We start from the raw sequence: 21,048 nt of genomic DNA on the forward strand, positions 1-21,048 counted from the left end.
CAGACTATTTTGCCCAACTGTGATCTCTTCATATAAGAATGATAGTCTCAAGTATGATACCTACAACAAGATTTCCGTCTTAAACAGTATAGAAGAGGGTGGCTGGGTGGCTTCGTCAGTTGAGTGTCAGACAATTGATTTAAGCTCAGCTCAGGTTATGATTCCAGAGTGGTGGGATTGAGCCCCGCATTGGGCTCTGCGCTGACTGGGGAGCCTGCTTAAGATATTCTCATTCATTCTCTCTCTCTCTCTCTCTCTCTCTCTCTCTCTCTCTCTCTCATGCATTCTCCTTCCACATCTCTACCCCACTCATGCTCTCTCTCAAAGAAGTATAGAAGACAAAATCTCAGTATTTTTGATAAGTTGAAAATAGTTTACCAGAGGAAGATTTTCTTCAGTCTAAAAGGATTCTTTGATGTTAAAGTGACTTTTGGAATGTTCTAGTTCTTCTTCTCAAATATGGCACCTCAGCACATAGTGCCAAATCTGACTGGATATATAAATCTGACTGAGCCATCAGGCTCAGGGAATACATAAATTCAGCAAACACATTGAGCATGTCATTATTATCATTAAATTTCATCTGTAATCAGAGGCAATACAGCACTGGCATTAGGAGGTTTACCTCTAGAGCTGGATTTTGTGGTTCTGATGCATGTTAGATATACAAAGCTGAAAAAATTACATCAGTTTCTTCATCTGAATGATGGAGATAAATATAGAACCTACTTTATAGTATTGTTGAGAGGATTAAATTAGTTACTATGTATTTAGGTTTGTCAAAACTGTTGAATATAGTTCTTCAGAAAAATAATAAGATTGCTATTTGGATTTTTGCGTATAACTCAAGTATCTACTTGGATTACATGTAAAATCAAAATCATTACTTCATATGGTGCTGCCTGAAAATTAAGTTTTCTTACTGGCAGCCTGCCTGCTACTAGGCAAACTTCTAGAAAAGGCCAATTATTGCCTTGACTTTGTCTCAGCTTTGTATCTTTCTGTTTCAATGTTCTTTCAAGAGTTCCCACAGATGCACATGTTTCATTCCGCTTCCAACCCTGCCAGGCCTGGCATCCTAAAACTGTCCCTTGGCATCGCAGAGTTCGGCACTGTCCATCTGAGCTTGAATCATTTTTACTCCGCGCCCGACACCCTGAGCACCTCTCCTTGTGTCCTTCTTCCTTTCTGGGAGTGCTCCCCCTATGCTGTCAGTGCCAGCTTACCATTTCCTGCTTTGTTGATGGCCTTGGCATTGGGCTCATATTACCCCTCCACAGTCTATACCCTAACCCTGAACACTGAGAATCTTCTGATCTTCTGTTTTTTTTCCATATCCTCTGTGATTCAGGTGGTTGGTTGTTTGGTGTGTGTGTTGGGGGGTACTGGTCCAAACTGCTTTCTTAAAAATTGCCAAATTTTATAACTTTTCCCCGATGTTCTCTAAATGAAATTAAATAAAATTACTCTTTGTGCTGCTAAATAATATTTATGCTTCTATTTGCTGTCAATTTCATGTGCCTTGTTTTAGTTGTATTTTATAGAAGAGAGATCCTTATATATCCAGCAGAGGGCCCAGCACTGCCTTGTACACAGTGCATGCTCAATAAATATTGGTTAGCATTAACTTATTTGCTCCTCAGCCTTATTTTTTGTTTTATTTTTTTATTTATTGCTGTTTACCATTCCCCCATAAATTCTGGACTCATCCAGTTCACTCATTCTATCATTTCCAATTGTGTTTACATTTATTGTATCTTCTAAGTCTTGCTCTAATTCTAATTTCTTAACCTACTAGCTTTGTTTTTCAATTTTAACTTCATGATTCATCACTTGAGCCTCATCTCCTGTCAGTACCCTCAACTTTCTTACTCCTCTGTTCCTTCTGTTGTACCTCTCTGGTAAAACTTTATGTATTTATGTATGTTTATTATTTATTTTTGAGAGAGAGACAGAGTGAGCAGGTGATGGGTAGAGAGAGAGGGAGACACAGAATCTGAAGCAGGCTGCAGGCTCCGAGCTGTCAGCACAGAGCCTGAACCAGGGCTCGAACTCAGGAACCAGAAGATCATGACCTGAGCCCAAGTTGGACGCTTAACTGACGGAGCCACCCAGGCACCCCTCTCTAGTATAACTTTAAAACTGATTCAGTGAAGAAACTGCTTCCTGTACATCCCTACTCAGTCTCCTGAGCACCAATGAAGACAATTACACAGCCATGAAAACATCTGCCATATCAAAATGTGCTGTGCAGAGATCCTGTTACATCCTAGCTCCCTGCCCTCAAGATTCTGTGTAAAAAGCACTTCTGATGCTTAAACTCAGGCCCACTCCCTCACCATCAGCAGTGAATCTTACTCATGACAGAAGGGAGGGAAAACAAACCATTATGTTTATAAAACCACAGGATGTCCTATAAATGATGTGCTATCCCTTTGGAGGCAGATAATTTGTTTTAATAGAGATTCAAATGGTAGTATCATAGTCAGATTCTTAAAATCTATGGCACTGTCACACATAGGTATGAAAAGTCCACATAGCATGCTTAAAAACACTATTCCTCTATTTTCAGTGTTTCCGGATAATTGCCAAAAATAACTTTAAAGTCTAAGAGAAGACTTTGTATAAAATTAGGAAACAGCCCTCTTTATTTTTGTACGATATTAATAATGGTATTGTTGCCTCTGTTAATAATTTATATTCTCTGTCTCCTCATATTAGCAGGGCATTAAGTCATCAGAAAAAAACTTTGATAAATTTAGTTATTTTCCTTGAGATTTCCCCTTGTCTTAGATATTGAATGGCCTGTAAATCTATCCAGAAACTCCACCAAACTCTGGGAGGATTATGCTCTTTTTATAGCAAGTCTTCCATGCATTCCTACCAGCTAATGGTCAGTTTCAGTGGAGAGATGATTGATGTCCCCAGTGAGTCTTTAACCTTGCACATATGGGCAGATGCACAGTTATTTCTAGCTGACTGCCATGCTGGCTGTCCATTGCACTCAGTGTCTGATTTGGATTGACAAGATTGCAGAAGTCAAACCTACTTGAAAATGCTTGGTCATTAGTGTCTTCCGATCATCTTCAATCTGCCGAAACTTGGCCTTCAGCCCTTTCATTTGGGTTTCCATTTTTAGAACATATTGGAAATCTCTCTGAGTTCTCAAGTTTAAGACTTCAATAGACTGGGACATGTTCTGAACCTGTTAAACAAGAACATTTGACTATACATTATTGTCTATTTACAGGTATATGCAATCACTACTGAAGTAGCAAAAATGACAAAGAACTATAATTGCCAAATCTGTATTTGTATCCCCACACGATAGGTTTTCAAGACAATTCTTTATGATAAACATTCAAAAAATTCAGCAAGGGAAAATTAAACTGAGGCAAGAAATAATAATAAAATTGACATCCTAGGATTAGAGAGAAATAAATAACTTCAAATAAGAATTTAATCAGAAAAGTAAATTTGAAATACGGAATTTTCATTCTAGGACTTTGCGAGCTTATGATGTCCCAAGCCATTAAATGTTAAAATAATTTGTTTCTATAAGTACTAACTCTGATTTCTTCAAGATGTGGGATGTTTAGCAACTGTGGATGATAGTGACATGTCCAACAGAATTAGAACACATTCATTCCTGTATGGTTTCTTTGACATCCTAAGTTCTCCCAACAGTGAGATTGAATTGACCGAGAAGCAGGGTGGCAATGCTGGGACACCTCCAAGCTTGGAGAGCATACTGTTTAAGAGACCTGGAAAACAGCAGCTCTGTCAAATGGTTGGTAGGTAGGCAGTAAACACAGATTAAGCTGATGGTACCTTGTAGGTTTATTGGGCCCTAGGCTATGTAGAAGTAGGAAATGGATGACCTATAAAAATGAGGAAAGAAACATGCTCTAATTTTTGTGTCAGCAAAAACCTCAAAACAAAGTGAAAACCTCTAATAGTTGGAGAGCTGTTAGATGAATTGTGGAATGGAGTATGAATACGCTATTTTAAAGGATAGGCTAGATTTTTATATCTTGGTACTCAAAGTATTGTGTACAGAGCAAGTTTGACATCACTTGGGAAACTTAAAAATATAGAATTTTGGGGCCTATGCCACAGCTACTGAGTCAGAATCTGCATTTTATCAGAATCCCCAAGTGATTCCTGTGTTTATTAAATTTTGCTCAACATGGAGAAATTTCCATGAGAAAAGTGAGAAGAGCTTGTGTGTGTGTGTGTGTGTGTGTGTGTGTGTGTGTGTGTGTGTAACATACACATAAAAGAAAATGGGGCGGTAGGTGATGGGTGTTGAAGAGGGCATCTTTTGGGATGAGCACTGTGTGTTGTATGGAAACTAATTTGACAAAAAAATTCATATAATAAAAAAAAAGAAAATGGGGCATATGAGCAAAAAATCATGGTGGAGAAAGTTATTAAAGATTAGGAGAATACATACTGGGTTGTTTTCCTTTTGTAATGTTATTTAGTTAGAGAGTGAGTGAGCAGGGAAGGCACACGGAAAGAATCTCCACACTGACGGTGCAGAGCCCAATGCAGGGTTAGATCTCACGAACCGTGAGATCATGACCTGCGCTGAAATCAAGAGTTGAATGCTTAACTGACTGAGCCACCCAGGCACCCCTGGGTTGTTAGTTTTCTGTGAAATGTGGGTAAGAGGAGAAGTAATAAATATTGTAGAAAGGAGTCCCTGTTAAACATAATATATATAAATCTGCCTAGAATTATATGTTTTATTTTTATGAAATGGAAACATTAAAGCACCAAAAAAAATTGTGGTGGACTTTGAGATGAATTTTACTTAGTTTCATAGATTTTTATGCATTATTCTATTTTTAAATATGTATTATGCAATAAGTAAAAAATTTTTTTCATTGCAACAATTGTGAGTTGAAAATAAGGAAGGAGTGATTTATTCAGACACAATTTTTGTCATCAGGTATGTCACAAAGCTCAGTGGACTAGCTAGCTATGAAGAGCCCATTGTTGGTACATTCCTCAGCTTGGAACATTCCAAGAAGGCAGAGCATTCTGCTGCCTTGGCTTGCATACTCCTCTATTTTTCTTTTTAAAGAAGGTTATCTTTTCCTGTTTTTTTTTTTTTTCTGCTGTTTTGATCCATAGTCCTGCCCTTTGTAAATCCTGTCTTCTCAAGACATGTGATAGTCTAGCTTATATTAAAACTAATTGTGTAATATATGTTGGGTGGGAGCACAGAAGTGACTGCCCTTCTGTGAGCTCCAAAGGTTAGAAGCTGCGTCTTATTCATACTTTTTATTCCCAACACCCTCCACAGAACCAGGCACAGAATAATTGTTCAATAAATACCTGTTGGTTAAAATTATCTTATGCTTCCAATACTTGTAATAAGTAATTAGTATTTTTTAAATTTATTTGAGAGAAAGAGCATGCACAGTGCGTGAGAGCTCATGAGTGGGGGTGGGGTGGAGAGAGAGGGAGAATCCCACGCAGGTACCACACTCTGAGTGCAGAACCCGATGCCAGAACTCGAACTCACGATCCATGAGATCATGACCTGAGCCCAAATCAAGAGTTGGACACTTAACCAACTGAGCCACCCAGGCACCCCAGTTACTAGTATTTTAAGGAAAGTTCCTTCCTTCTGTCACTGTGACACTGTAGCAGTACGTGACTCCCAAATATTGCTTAATTTGCTACCATTCCTACTTAGAAAGCTTCATTCTTTTAAATCTTCAGTGGAGCACAAAATTACTGAGACAGCATTGAAACCTAGAGATGTAACTGCATCTTGGATAAATGTAATGCTTTCAAAATAATTTTGAACTTCATTACAGTTAAGTATGAATAAAGAAAAGCCATTTGTATTAAAGAAACCATCTACACATTTGAATATGGCATTCATCTCTGAAGCTGCCCATCACTGGCATGACTGATACTTTCCTAGGAATGCCGTGGGTTGGGCAGAGTCCATACAAGTAGAAAATGATAGGCAAGTGAAATATTCTGTATAAAATTAAAACAGCCTCTCTTATCTTGCCTCTGCCCTAGTAAGGTAATTTTCAACTTATTTGTGTTGTGGCAAATGCACTGGGAGAATTGTGGCCTTCTATATTGTAGAAATATGCATAATTATAAGAGCTGCATTTGGGATAATGGATAGAGACGGAGCTGTCTAATTGGAGAGGATTTGGGTCTGGGCTGTCTTTTGCTTTGTCTGATGACTATACCTAGGAATGTTTAGTTTTCCACTGTTTACAGAGACCCTCCCACCCCCAGGATCAATTTCCTGATGATACCCGATACTAGATCCCTATAGTTACACTTGTAGAAAGGAGACCCATCTGCTGTGGTTCCTCTTTGACTCTGTTTATCTCTGATGTTTTACAGTTTAGTTTTTCATATGTGTCCCTGTGCTTAGACCCTTCTCTACATTGTTCAGCAAGCTCATTGTCTCCCTTCATTAATAATTTTTGAAACTAATTATCTTGGATCTTTGTATAAATAAAATGTTTGAGGCCTCTCTGAACTTAACAAATTAACTTAAATTTTCACTCTAATTCATAATTAAGGTAGAGATTACTTGGGGGAAAAAAAAGACTACAGTTCAGTATGTTTGGATAGCCTTGACGTTAACAAAACTAAATAGAAATTCGTTGCTGTAGGTCTTCACAGAACCTTTAGTATTAAACTGTGTGGTAGAAATCTTCAAGAGTGAAGTATCATGAATAGTGTTTCTTAAAATCATTTTACTAGGAGGATGTCACTGGTATCCTATTCCAAAAATCACACTTTAGGAGATACTGTCCTAGACATGCAGGACATCTCCAACTGTACAGAGAAGCTACACAGCTAACAAACTTCTTAATTATTTAAAAAAATTCATTTAATGTTTTTATTTATTTTTGAGAGAGAGAGAGAGAGAGAGACAGACTGACAGACGCACCCAGCATGAGTGGGGGAGGGGCAGAGAGAGAGGGAGACACAGAATCCAAAGCAGGCTCCAGGCTCTGAGCTGTCAGCAGAGAGCCCAGTGCGGGCCTTGAACCCGTGAACCACGAGAGCATGACCAGGCCAAAGTTGGACGCTTAACTGACTGAGCCACCTAGGTGCCCCAGCTAACAGGCTTTAAAAAAAAAAAAAAATGTTAATTTGTTTTGAGAGAGAGAGAGAGTGAGAGCACAGAGGAGGGGCAGAGAAAGAATCCCAAGCTGACAGCACAGAGCCACACATGGGGCTTGAAATCATGAAATGTGACATCATGACCTGAGCAGAAATCGAGACTCAGATGCTTAACTGGTGGAGCCACCTGTGCCCTGCTAACAAACGTTTTTTTAAATGAACAGTTGTAGTTTGGGCATATTAAGACCTGAAATATTGGGAAAACAATTGTAATTCTTTAAATATTATGTAATGTAGATATGGTTAAAAATATTTGACAGAACATTGCTTAAATTAGTATGGGTACCACCTGTGACATTCTGGATGACACTAGCATGGTGTTGAGAAAACACAGAACTGATCTGGTAAAGCCCCCATAATACACTGGTTGAGTGACACTGGTAGGTTCTTTAACCTCAAAAAGCAGTTTCTTTTTACGTAAACTTAGAAGGGCAGGTTCCTCAGCTGTGAGGATTGAATGGAGTGGATACAGATTTGGGAAATACTGTTATCAATATTATTGTTAAAAACATTTCTTTAGGGGCACCTGGGTGGTTCAGTTGGTTAAGTATCCGGCTCGATTTCAGCTCAGGTCATGATCTCACGGTTCAGTTTGTGAGTTCAAGCCCTGCATTGGGCTCTGCGCTGACAGTGCAGAGTCTGCTTGGGATTCTCTTTCTCTCATGTGCACGCTTTCTCTCAAAATAAATAAACAAACAAACAAACAAACAAACAAACTAACTAACTTTAAAAACATTTCCTTATTATGTGACTAAATTAGTTCTTTGGTTAATGGTGAGTGGGCAGCCTAAACTCATGCTCCGGTTTTCCATCCGGTGCCTTGGATATTTGTGAAACTATAGAGAAGTCAATAAGAAAAACTGGCTCAGTCTGAATAAGGAGTGCTTATTTTAGATGGTGTTTTTTTTTTGGGTCATTGCAGCAAATCAGTGCTACTCCCTTGTTCAGCCCACTCCAAGTAATGTACATAATTTACTATTACTATTCCCTCCTATATACTATTCCCTTTACTATTCCCTCCTATAATGCTCTCAAATGGTAAATTTAATAAACATAACTTGTAGAGACCTAGATTTTGTTAATAAATTTTGTGGGGTTTTTTGTTAATTAGATACAATGACTTTTTAAAGGTGTGATTTTTCTAGAATTTCTTTAAATCATTAAACACATTGCGTATTAGATGGGGTAGTCGTATCAGTGATGGCTTGTGGTCAACCTCCTTGGTCGTATTTTTTTGCCTTCTTCATCCTACACTAATTCCCTGTTTTATCATAGTTCTGGAGTACATTTCACTTTGGACCTGTAGAGGGTATTATCCACCTTCTAACACTTTATTTGAACTTTCTCAACTGATTTCAGAAGAAATCTGTGTTTTGTTTTTTTTTTCCAACAGGTTCAGAAGAGATGTCTGAATCTGTATGGGGGGAGGTATGGATATGTAATGCTATATTGAAAAACAATAACAAAAATAAGGGTAGAGTATCTAAGAATGTTTCTCACCATAGTTGACATAGAAAAAAGATGCTTTTGCACAGAAAAAGAATATAGGATCAGTAAGTCTATAATTTGAGGGGAAATATTTAATAGAAAAGCAAATTTAATAGAAAAGCAAAATTGGATTTAAAAGGTTAAATCTTTTTACTAATGTAATATCCCTAGTAACCAAACAATATTAAACTATATATTTGGAGTTTTTTTCATAGAAATAAAGAAAACCAAGATTGGTAAGGCATACCCAAGAAAAATCACAGTTCATTTGTCATGATTTCTAATAGCTGAGAGGCACATTAGCTAGAGTTGTTAACTTGAATGAAAATGACATTTGCTTTTGTCTGGGGGACAGATATTGAAGGAGCAGGGAAGATAGGATCTTATAAAACGAGACATAAGAGAGAATCGATAGATTGATGATAGCTCTGAGGAGAGGGGGAGGGAAAACCGGACTAATCATTTTATAAAAACAAGAAAAAAGCTTTCTTAAAATTTTAGAGCATCAATAGACTTCCAAATAATGTACATGGAGAAAATTTATTTTCATTACATGGCAGTAGAAGAAAGTTATTGTTGCTAAGCTTGAAATTGCATAAAGTCGGCATGTCTATATTAACAAATTTGATGCTTTCATTTTTCTGGCTTCTCTTAACTTTCCTTAAAAAGTTCTTATTCAATGCCATCATTGTATGAATGATCATAAAAATGATATTGCACTGAGTGAATGGTTGAGCATGATGTTCTCTAAAAGCACATACTACCTAATTTATCTTATTATCCCTGAAGGTACTTAAAATTCCCACATGTTGCCGTCTTACCATCAGTCTGGCCACCCAGCTGTCCTACTATATTCAGAGCCCAACACAGTGAAATTCTGAATGAGAATAATTGAAAGAACCATTCATTGTTTTTTTTTTCCTCCTCAAACTAAACATAAATAATGTTTCATGAGCTGACTTTTATCTGTAAAAAAGAATAAATCAAGGGCATTCTGCATTTGATTGTTATGGATCGGCTTAAGTAAATTATATGGAGAGATTGCTGTTGAATGAAATTGAAGAGCTTAATGTTCAAAGGAATGACTTAGAGAATGATGATAAATACTTGAAATTATTCATTATCTGTTCAGATAGCTTGCATATTGCATTCCATTATTTTAACTTCCTTGCAAGGTTGTTAATGTGATTCAAATGCATGAGCTCAAACAGCCTAGTGTGATCCTGGGAATTGAGGATAGATTTCTGGCATAGGAATAAGACTTTTTGCCTTTTTTTCCCCTTAAGAAGAGCCCAACTGGATATTAAGGCATATGATAGATATCCAGTCTTAAGAAGGTAAGATTGAGAAAAATAAAAAGTAATACAAATAAACAGGAGAGCAGGAATCTTGAGGTACTCCTTTCAAGGAAGGAAAAAAAAGTTTGAGAAAGGGGGACAAAAATTGGAAGGACCTTCCTCATTATTGCCTGCTTTCCTGCATTTCCTTTTCAAGGAACGGTAGATTAAAAAAAAAAAATGGAGGACAGGACACGTACCTTTTCCAGAAGTTGGCGAAGCTGCCTGCTTTTGGCATCCCTGGAACACAGGTTTTGTTCTGGAGCCACCACTGTGCAAATGCATCGTCCATCAGGGTCTTGTGCTGAACTGTACACTTGCCACCCTTCTTTGGGACTAATCTGGGTCTGAGGAAACCAATAGCAAACACACAACACAGACCCCCATTACAGGCTAAAGAGAATGTGGGTTTGTAACATTTTAAACAAAGGATCCTCTTTGATAAAGTTTCTGTTTTTATTCTTTAAAAAGAAAGATTAAACAACTTCTACAACTTCTATAGGCAGCATAACTTCATTCAGTTACACCTTCCTTATCTGTCCCCAGGATAGTTTTTCTTTTCTTTAAAATATTTCTTTTTGAGAGAGAGCGTGTGTGCACGAGGAAGAGGGGGGGAGAGAGAGAGAGAGAGAGAGAGAGAGAGAGAGAGAGAGAGAGAATGAGAATATCCCAAGCAGACTCCACACTCAGCACAGAGCCTGATGTAGGGCTCAGTCTCACAACGATGAGTTCATGACCTGAGCTGAAATCAAGAGTTAACCCACTGAGCTACCCAGGCACCCCAAATTTTTCTTTCATTGGGCTATATTAGTAACTATTTATTGACCCTACAACATTTCCTAATGCTTTTTGTCATATTTGGACATTGCAGTGCAATTTAGAAGCATCTGATAACCACTTAATCACATATCACCAGTCTCTCTACATAAGATCTGTTAGCTTGTCTTTCTCAACAGTAAATGATAGTAGTGTGTGTGTGTGTGTATGTATGTATATATGTGTGTGTGTATGTATATATATATATATATATACATACACACACACACACATACACATTTCTGATTATTATTCACTTGTGATATTCTGAAGCAAAGCCCTATCCCAGGGCGCTTCCCATGTATTGAAGAGCCAATTATTAATAAAGTTGGAAAAGTAGCATGTAAGAATACAGGGTAAAATGATTAGATCAGCATGGTTTTGCAAAGGATGCAGAGTCCCAGAGAGGTTAAAGAATATTTTGACATGGTCTGCAAAATCCATCTTCCCAAATTACTTCTGTGTCCTTCTCACACTACCTCCCTAGAACTGTAGCTTAAAGTGGCTTTCCCATCTAGGAATGAGGCAGCTTAAAGTCTGCCACCTATTTATGTTTCTAGTTTTACCTCCTGTATCTTCCTATAGGAAACTTCTTTCCAACAAATTGGTCCATGTGTGTCCTGAAAGTATGTTACCTTGATTCATTTCTTTATATGCTACTCGTTTTGTTTCTCCTTATTGGAATAACTCTTTCATAAACATTCAACTTACTAAACCCTTATGGTTTCTACCTATTCTGTGTTATTCATTGGGCATTTCATGTGTATTGTCTAGTATTGCTATTTGCCTTTTGTATGTCTTATTTCAATGCTTGGTTTATATTCATCTACTAGACATATTAGATATTTTCTACCGTATTAAGTATATTTTATCAGGTACAAAGATAAGTTTCCTCTTTTTCATCTAGTTACTTTTCAGGAAGAGTTTGATTTAAGTGTTTATTTTGAGAGAGAGAGATGGGGAGGAGCAGAGAGAGAGAGAGAGAGAGAGAGAGAGAGAGAGGAAGACAGAGATTTTCAAGCAGACTCTGTGCTGTCAGCTTGATGTCATGAACCATGAGATCATGACCTGAGCTGAAATCAAGAGTCAGAAGCTTTACCGATTGAGCCACCCAGGTGCTGCTAAACATACACTCTCCATTGTATAAGGAGAAGTCATTGTGGAGGCTATGATGTACTGCCCAGAGAGGCACTCATTCATTCCTCCAGCTGCTAAGATTATTAGTGGCTTGGGTTTCAGTTAAGTTTCTCCTTGGGGATTGCCTAGGCTGAAGAATGTTGCTTACTCAATGTCAGGCTCTATTCCAAGGGACAACTCACATGCATTGACTTGATGATGCAGCAGTACAATGAAGCACCCTAAGAAGCAGGAATTATTATTTCCATTTCACAGAAGAGGAAATTGGTTAACATGCTTGGGAACAGTTAGCTTGTATGAAGCCAGGCAGTAAGTATGTTCCAGAGAAGGACTGTCCAATGGAAATAAAGTAATTTTTACTTTTTTAAGCCTATTAGAAAAGTTAAAATTACTATCTTCGAAATTGTGCATTTTATACTTAGGGCTTCTATTTGAATTAGCCACATCTTAAATGCTCAATAGCTACATGTACCCTCTTCATTGGACAGTGCAGCTCTAGAGTCTTGCTTTTAATTATGCTATGGCCATATCAGTATGATGCTGAACATCCAGATAATTGTTTTCAAGGGTCAATCATGGATATTGAAAAAACTACCTAACAGATGTTGTAGACAAACCATCCAGTTTGATCCGAATTTGTTTTTCCTGTGGAAATAATCAGATAAATCAATGGGCCTTTTCCTAGCTAAACTCTGGCTTGCTTCTACAGCTGGGATCTGAAATTTGTCAACCTTTCTCTCTGTCCTTCTATGTTTTCCAGGGATTCTGCAGATAGGTATTTCTTGTATGATCAGGAGAAGGAGATGAATTTAGTTTAGAAAATAAGGTATTTCATGAATCAGGTTGGAGGTGTGAGTCTGAGGAGGGTGAGAGAAAGCCTGAGGGTTGGGAGCTGAGATGAGGCTAGGAACCAAGAGGTGAAGGGAGGCCAGCAGAGGACTGTCTTGCAAAATGCTCAGTGTTACTGGGCTTGGATATTTGCCCATAGACTGGAGTGTTTTACCAGGTTAAAGCAAACCCTTTAAAGGACCAAACCAAGCTGACTTCCCTCTCCACAGATCTGCTATAGTCTGTGAGATCTTCTGTATCTGGAGTTCACACCAGAACAAATATAATCTCCAATTTATTCTGTCCCAGGTCATTGCATACCATCCACCAACACACAGCTCTTTTTCTTTTCAAGGGCTTTGGAAATAATCACTACAGTGTGCTGATACGCCTTCCAACAACAATCATGAACAAATACTGGGGAAGCTATATGTTATAAACTCAGGAAACTCATAAAGATGTCATAGTCCTTGTCCTTGATCTATAATGAGAAGCAGTTGGTGCCAGTGCTCTTTTTAATCTCCCTTTTCATATAATTCATGGAAGTGTCCTATGCTGCCTTTTATTTCTGAAGCATTGGATTCATTACCATTTCTTTTTCATTCTCCTACTCCTTCTAACATTTATGCCTGAATATCCAGTTAGGATAGAAATAGGTACTTAGAGTTATTATCAAATCAGAAAGCATCTTAAAGATTATCATATTATCCTTTTCGTATTAAGGAAGAAAAATGCAGAGATTACAGAATGGAGATGGGAATAGTTTAGCAGAGTAGTTTCAGTGATAAAATTAAAGGTATAAGCTACATAACGGTATGGGATTAATATATCTAGACTTGGGTCCTATAGTTTCACCTAGGTTTCACCTAACATTGGACACCAATCTCCAACATGTAAGAAAATTAAGTCTTGTTACTAGGATAAATTTAGCTTTTGGATAAAGGACCAGGGGTCACCCAATTATAATATTACCTCTTTAACAGCAGTGCAAACACTGATTATTAAACCTGGCGGCATTAATATTGGTGTTCACTTGCCAAGTGTTTGGCTAACTAGTGAGGAGCTTATCATGACAGGGCAAGGTGTCAGTTGCTTTCTGGAATGAGGGAAACAGGAAAGGTGAAGAGGGTTTGATGTTCATTTAGCATTCTCCCTGAAGTGTCAGCTTAATAAAAGTGGACTCCAGCCTTGTTTGTACTTCCAATTGTCTTCTTGTAAGAATCAGTGAAAAGAGCCCTGACCTTATCTACTACAGAGTTAGTTTGAATGATCCCAACTATAACAAGTTACCTCTTTGGCAAGACAAAGGTAACTCAAAAGAGAAAAAAGCTAATATAAAAGATGAGTGCCTGACAGTCCTATGGGTTTTGATAGAGACCTCTGTGTCAGGGTCAGTGATAAATAAAGGAAGTTTTATGAGTATCTCTGGTGCTCTCTTTTAGGGCATCCATACTGGCATTGAAAAGAGGCTCAAAATAAAACCAACCAAGACCTCAGGTGGAAGGAAATATTTGGACAGCTTTTGGATACCAATGGAAAAAGACCTCCCATTTTAACTTGTAATAGCAATTATTCCAGTGTCTGTAAAACTCCCGTAATAGTAATAGCAAACATTTATGGAGCTCGAGGCATTACTTGGCAGTTTGCATGTACTGTTGCCTTTGAATATTACAACTTTATGGATGAGGTTATGTTATACTGCCCATTTTAGAGGTGAGGAAACCAAGACAGTAAGGAACTTGTTCAAGGTCATGCAGGGGATAATCAGAGCTGGGATTTGTACTTCGATGTCAGAGACTGAAAGCTTAACCACCACCCCGCCCACCAGTTGTCTGAAATTCCCTTTTGTAACTGATAAAGATAACCCTGGAAGCATTTTCTGAACTGCTATGAAGTCCAGTACTTGGACCTGGAGGGTGCATGTGGTTTATTCCTATCCAAAGCATGGCTAATCACAGTGGTTACTGATGCAGCTCTCTTTGAACCTTTTGTGTTAATTAGAAGAACTAAATGAACTCTTTAGCAGTTTTTAATATTGCAGAACTCATGAAATATTTAAGAATGTTCCAAATAGGAGAATTAAAATGATAATTTTAACAATTGGATTTCAAGTCTGGATTCTTTGCTTATAAGTTAATTACCAAGCCATGCTTTATAAATATAAAGCTACTAGGTGAGAGTTCTCCCAAAACTCCTGGGTCTTTGTAGCAGAAAAGGAAAGATCCTAAGGACTGAGGTAAATGTACAAATAAATACAAATATCTTGCATTTCAACTTGTTTTTATGTTTTTAAAATCCTACCCTTTGTATTAGTCTCACTTTTTTTTTTCAATCAACTACTCTTAGATATACACACTATCTTATGAGGAAGCTGAAACGCAACATAAGCAATTTTTTTCAAGTCCTCCATTTAGTAAATGTCATGTATAGGACTCAAACCAGTTTTCTTCCACTTTCAGCCCAGAGCTCTTTACTCTCATCCTGTACAGATGAATGAGTCAGATAGTCTATGTCCATTTACCAATAGCCAGAAAATTTGCTTTGGAGGAAATGCACCCCGGCAGGTGAAGGGCATTATCTAAACAGTATGGAAATAAATAGCAATTAGCACCTGGAGGAGTTGTTAGCAGTAATGGCTCAGCAAAACCCAACTGGATATTCCTGTGGCGGACCCTGCAATCATTTCTTAGGGTCCAGGTGGAGAGGCAGGCAAGGGACAGAATTCTGATCCTTTTAAGAGCACCAAAGCAGCTAGTGGAACATTGCTAGTCTTATGTTTTATCTTGAGTTTCTAGACATTTCATAAAAGTACAGACTGAGGCAAAAAAAAAAAAAAAAAAAAAAGAATAAGGAATCTACTTATTGAGAGTGGTGTGTAAGGTAAGGGAAAATAAAGCAGCAAAAAAATCCATTTGTTAGACGCTATTCAATTTAGAGTGGAGATGCCTAAGTGATGAAACCCCTTATAAATTTTTGTCTGAGGATAGGTTTGGTCTCAGAGTGAAATGTGGCTTAGCATGCTAATGGCTTTCGTTGAGAAGAGAGGAGAAATGTGAGGAAAGGGATGAGAGATGTTGACAGACCACGCTGAAAGAAGCTGTGCTCTGGAGGATGTGTTAATAAAGATGTCACTGCATAGCAGCAGTTTTCTTCCTATTTCTTATATGAGACTAGTTGGAACTGAAATCAGAAATGCATATTCTGTAGAAGAGTCGTGATTTTCACCTCTTTAAAAGCTGTCTTTATAACACGAAGTATAACAAAATAGAATAAAAAATGGGAAGACTCCTTCCTGAACCCTTGGAAAACCACTAATGGTCTGGTAATCCTGGAGAGCAAGCTGGTTAAGAGGTGGTGACCAGTGAAAGGTCACTCAGCATGCTGCCCCTCCTTGTGGGGCTTGTCCTAGAGGTTGTCCCCAGGGCTGTGCCCAGTTTTCTTTGGTGCAGGACTACCTGAGTTCAGTTCATGGCTCCACCACTCAAACTTCCTGTGCTTTGGCGTCCCTTAGGGAAATGAAGATAGGTTTTATTACTATCTGGTGGGGCTGTTGTAAAGATTAAATGCGTTAATACTTGTAAATCACTTGAAATAGTTCCTGGCCCATTGGCAAAACCAAGTCTTAGCTAACATTATTTGTCTGCAAGACTGGTCTATTTTCAGGCAAACTTCAGTGCCTGAAACAGTATCAGTGCTCCCCAATAAAGTGGTATTTTCTTAAAAATAAATGCATATTCTTCACTCAAAGAAACCTCAAGCCTCTAAGAAAAGTACCCCTTAAAACAAAGCAACAACAACAAAAACTCGACAAACAAGTTGGTTGGACACCTCGTGTTCTGGAATAAAGAGACTTAGAGCTGGGAAAGACTCAGAGGTTGTATCAGGTCCTGTGTCTTTCCACTCTCATGCTTCTGTCTGTTATCGTAGTTGCATTCGAGCTCTGCACGGTAAGAATTTGGCTGCTCTCTAGGCAGCCCCTTCCACTGGGGGAAACCCGAGGGGCTTGACCTGAATGTCTGTCTTTGTAATTTTCCCCTCTTGGCCCTATTTGTGCTTTAAGTACTTAAACAAGAATAAATCTACTCAATAAATAAGCCCATGTCACAGTTCTTGTCCAAAAAGGCAATTATCTCTTTCTCTGTGGCTCTCAAGATTTGCAGTTCTGTTCTCTCATCCATCTCCCACTCTTTAATTTGTTTAGTTGTCCTTTCACAAAAGGGATATTGCCTAAGGATTTGAGGACGAAAAGCAGTCTGTAAAATACAGAAGTCTGGTGTCTTCAGACTGAAAAAGGACAGTGAGCTGAGAATAAGATATTTAGAAAAGTATAGGGAGTTTGCATCAGGGTATTCTACTCATTTTAAGGAACTTAAAACTGACTAACTCATTAAAGTGGTTATTTATGAAGAAAAGTCAGCTAGATGTTTGAAACTGTAGCAAAACAAATCACTTCTGCCCACAGGTTCCCTTTGAGGCCTCTTGCCACCACAGGAGCACAGCTGACTGGGGACAGCTGATGTCTGCTGAATGTCCTGTGCTGGTCTAATTGCACTTTTCCAGGTTCTTCGTGGTGTGGAGTCCACAGCAGGGGGGGGGGGGGGATGTGGATTTCTCAGAAGCTCAGCCTCAAGGGCCAGTTCTCTGCATCAGAGAGAAGTGCCAGAGGGAGCCTGAGCTTTCTCACCTCTGCAGACACCAGCTTCTCCAAAGGCTGATGGGCCCAGTGATAAATTGGAAGGAAAAAAGAAAGGAAAGGAGAAAGCAAACAGGGCTACAGAGGAGAATAAAGAAATGTTTCAATATTCTAACAAAAACAAGAGGGAGCATATTCCTTTAATAAGGAGCTGTATTTAACTACTTATTAACAAAAACATCCTGGAAATTTAAAAACCTCTGAGCTTTTGAGACCATCAAATGGACACTATTTCAGAGACACTTGCTATAAACAGATTTAATCGCATTTAATTATTAAAACCTGCTTTTTTTTCCAGCTTTTTTGAAACTACCCTTCTAAAGATTTGGTATTTGTGTAAATCTCTTTTTACCATCTCCACATCCCATAAGCACCCACAAAACAAATTTTAAGACCTCTTTTTTTTATGTTTACACAATTTCAGGCTCATCCCATTCAGACTGTATAAAGTGAGAACATAGATCAAGAATGTTGAAAGGTGCAGGACATCCTAACCAAACCTACGATGTAGGGTACGGTTAACCATTCTGTCTAAGGGAGGTGGAGTCCAGGATTATGGGAAACCACCTGAGCAGAGCAGAAAGAGCCTACTGTGGCACCAGGGCCAGGAGGGGCAGGGACTCATGAAGAAGGAGACCATTTCTCTGAACAGGACTGTGGCCAGGTGACTTGCATCCACCCTTGCCTCTGTCATTCACCAGCTGGGGGAAATCTGTTCAGTCCCACATTTTGGGTCATTCTTCCCACTTGCGGCATGAGGCTGTTAGATTAGCTCATTCATACTTCCAGTTCACCTTTTGAGTGCTATAAGATTTCTCTGGAGGAATCTCATCTAGGGCAAGGGATTGATTGTGTGGGGAAGGAGCCGATGGTAGAAGCCCAATAAATGCCTCCCCCCATCCTTTATTATTTGACCCATGACCTGCTATACAAATGGGATTTCCACTTCAGGTTTGCTCAACAAATACTTGTTCAGCATATATTACATTTAATTCTGGGGGGAAAAAAGACACTGCTGCCAAAAATAATGTGACGATAACTGGCCTGGATGGTTTCAGAAATCCTTTCCAGCATTAACATTTTATGATCTTAATCTAGGAAATACAGATTCATTCATTTTTCACCATGGGAATTGTAAGGTATGAGCAATTATCTTGAATAATTAAGGTAAGGAAATGTCATAGACCATTGTTCTTCTATAAAGTACGCTACGTCTATAAAGCATTTAAAAAAAAGTTTGCAAGCTGGTTTCTTCTTTTTAGTGAAGAGTATAAACTTTCCTGATTTTTTTTTCTTTTTTTGGCACTCAAAGGAAAATTTGATTGTATCAGAACCAGACTATAGCAATACTTTACATTTTTCAAACAACAGATTACTAATCAGGAAGTAAAGAAACTGAATTAACTGTAACCTTACATGATAACTAGAAGTCCTAAAAGAATCATGCATATTGTTAGAAATTTGATTCTCCCCCATTAACAACAATAGGAAATAACAAAACCAGTGTTCATTATGCACAAAAAAATATACATATCAGATCCAAGGTACCAAGTTTGGAATATGACTCATTTATGAATTTCTTAGATTCATTTTCTGAAAGAATTAATTCAACTAAGGTGCTAAGAACTGTAAGGTTCTTGAACATTGAGAAAATTGGGCACAGTATATATTATATAATGTAAATTGATTTTATAATGGTTTATTGATGACCTATCATGCTTTCTTTGTAACTAGAAATCTTTTTACATTCCTCCTGCCATACATACATCATACAGGTAAGGAGGGGAAACTCAACCATAGAGGTGCTGAGGTGACATAAGTGACCTAAGGGAGGTAAACATAAAAGTGGGTCGAAGTGTGCCTCATATGTGCTCTGCTGGTACCCTAAGCACTGGGTGAATCTAGTAAATTATATAATTAATTTGATTTGACTCTCCTCAGTTAATTGAACATTGATAGATTAGTTATTAGTAATGCAAATAACTCTTGAAAATGTAGGGTTACCATTATTTTAGTATCTGAGTTTTTAGTACTAATAATCCAGTAGTAAAAATAGATAAAAATAAAAAGAGAAAGAGCTCCGAATACTGTTTTCTGCATCCTTTATTTGATAGCAGGGAAATTATTTTCCAAGGATATTCCTTTTGTTTGAATTTGTAACTTCTGTCTGAAAAACCTTTTGTTAGAAAGGTTTTAGAGTATTGCTAAGTAAACCATGGTTCAAATTACCAGAAAAGACTTTGCTATATTGTGGGAAGGGCTAAAAAGACATTAATTTTAGGTAAACAAAGACTATAGGAGCTAGACTTATGATAGGAGGTCTTTATAAAAAAAAAAAACAATAAAGGGAGATGATCTTATCAAGTGAGTTATATATTGCTTGTGTTTCTTAGCTCTCTTAAAGTCTTTTTGGCAGGCTTTAAATTGCTGAGGTTTTTTATTTGTGTTTAAAAGCAGTTGATTTCTCAGACTAAAGGCATTGCAAACAGTCACAAGAATTGAATTCCAAGGAAAGAGACTGCTATAGTAAAATTAGATTACATAGAATGTATTCTATTAGGGGAATTTTACAGACATTAAAAGAAGTAAAATAAAAAACAAAACATATTTCTTAAAGAATCCTTCCAAACCTCAGATTAATATAGTTAAATTAAAGCTTATCATTCTTGAGAATTTAATGACTCTAATATTTCCTTTCACAGCTAATTTCTCAGACAGTCCATTTATTTTTTTGGTGTAACTTTAAAGTGTTCACAAAGAAATATCCATGACTAAAGTTAACACATAAATATTGTATCATTGAAGCTGCCCTGTAAATAGAGAAGCATAATCTCAGCCTTTGCAGTTTACAAAATCAAGCCCACTGATTTAATGCACTTACTTCCCAAGATGGCCAAACCCACTGGAGTGACTTACTAAGGTATCTGGCGTCGACATCCTCGTGGTGTTCAGTCCTACCAAGGATGGGAGAGTTTGGGACATCCAGTTTGAGATCATTGCCATGGTACTAAGCACAGCGCCAAGCTTCAGCAGTGGAGGACTCATTGCTGTGGAGCTAATGAGTTTTCATAGTGACTGATTAAGATCCCGGTGCTGGGCTGGCAGCGGGAGGCGTGACGGCAGCACGCCTCATCTACAGCATGAAAAGAGATCAACTTTCCCAGCTCTAATCAGTAGGGAAAGCTCACAGAACCTCTTTCCCCCACCCTCGTGGGAAGTGCCCTGCGCTTCCTTTTCCTTTGCTGGTTCATCAAATGAAATATTGTTGGTAGGGCTTGGTTGGTAATTATCAGAGCAAAGGTTGGAGGGAGAGGGAAACTTGAGCTCTTCCTGCTCCACTGTAGGCAGTTACCATCAACAGAGTCTGTTTCCTCTGGGGTTTTTTTGAGTATAATCAGCTGCTCTTTATCCTTCATAAAAAATACACCTTTAGATGGAGGTCTGCCAAAGTGCACATTTCAAATATCAAATTTGATATCTACAGATTTCTCCCAGCATAGACAGAGTACTTTTAGGCAGAGCATGAAAACAAAGTCTGCAATTTCCAAGATGATCAGTTATTGAGAGTAA

The 21,048-nt window shown here is 38.1% G+C and overlaps 1 protein-coding gene across 2 annotated transcripts in view; it reads right to left on the bottom strand.

The window, feature by feature from the left end:
• Window positions 1-21,048, bottom strand: part of OLFM3 (olfactomedin 3) — a 208,113-nt gene that overhangs the window by 25,610 nt on the left and 161,455 nt on the right. Inside the window, exons 1-3 of one of the 2 annotated variants that reach the window (XM_040471123.1) lie at window positions 20,395-20,620; window positions 10,205-10,351; window positions 3,050-3,205 (exon numbers count right to left, since the gene is read on the bottom strand). In XM_040471123.1, coding sequence (XP_040327057.1) covers window positions 3,050-3,205; window positions 10,205-10,351; window positions 20,395-20,523 — 432 coding nt within the window. In that variant the 5' untranslated portion in view covers window positions 20,524-20,620. Of the gene's footprint in view, window positions 1-3,049; window positions 3,206-10,204; window positions 10,352-20,394; window positions 20,621-21,048 lie in introns of those variants that run through there. The other variant, XM_040471124.1, reaches the window with a different exon arrangement.

The sequence above is a fragment of the Herpailurus yagouaroundi genome, unplaced genomic scaffold, assembly GCF_014898765.1.
Source record: "Herpailurus yagouaroundi ecotype Mexico unplaced genomic scaffold, PumYag 77, whole genome shotgun sequence".
In the NCBI taxonomy this organism is placed as follows: domain Eukaryota; kingdom Metazoa; phylum Chordata; class Mammalia; order Carnivora; family Felidae; genus Herpailurus; species Herpailurus yagouaroundi.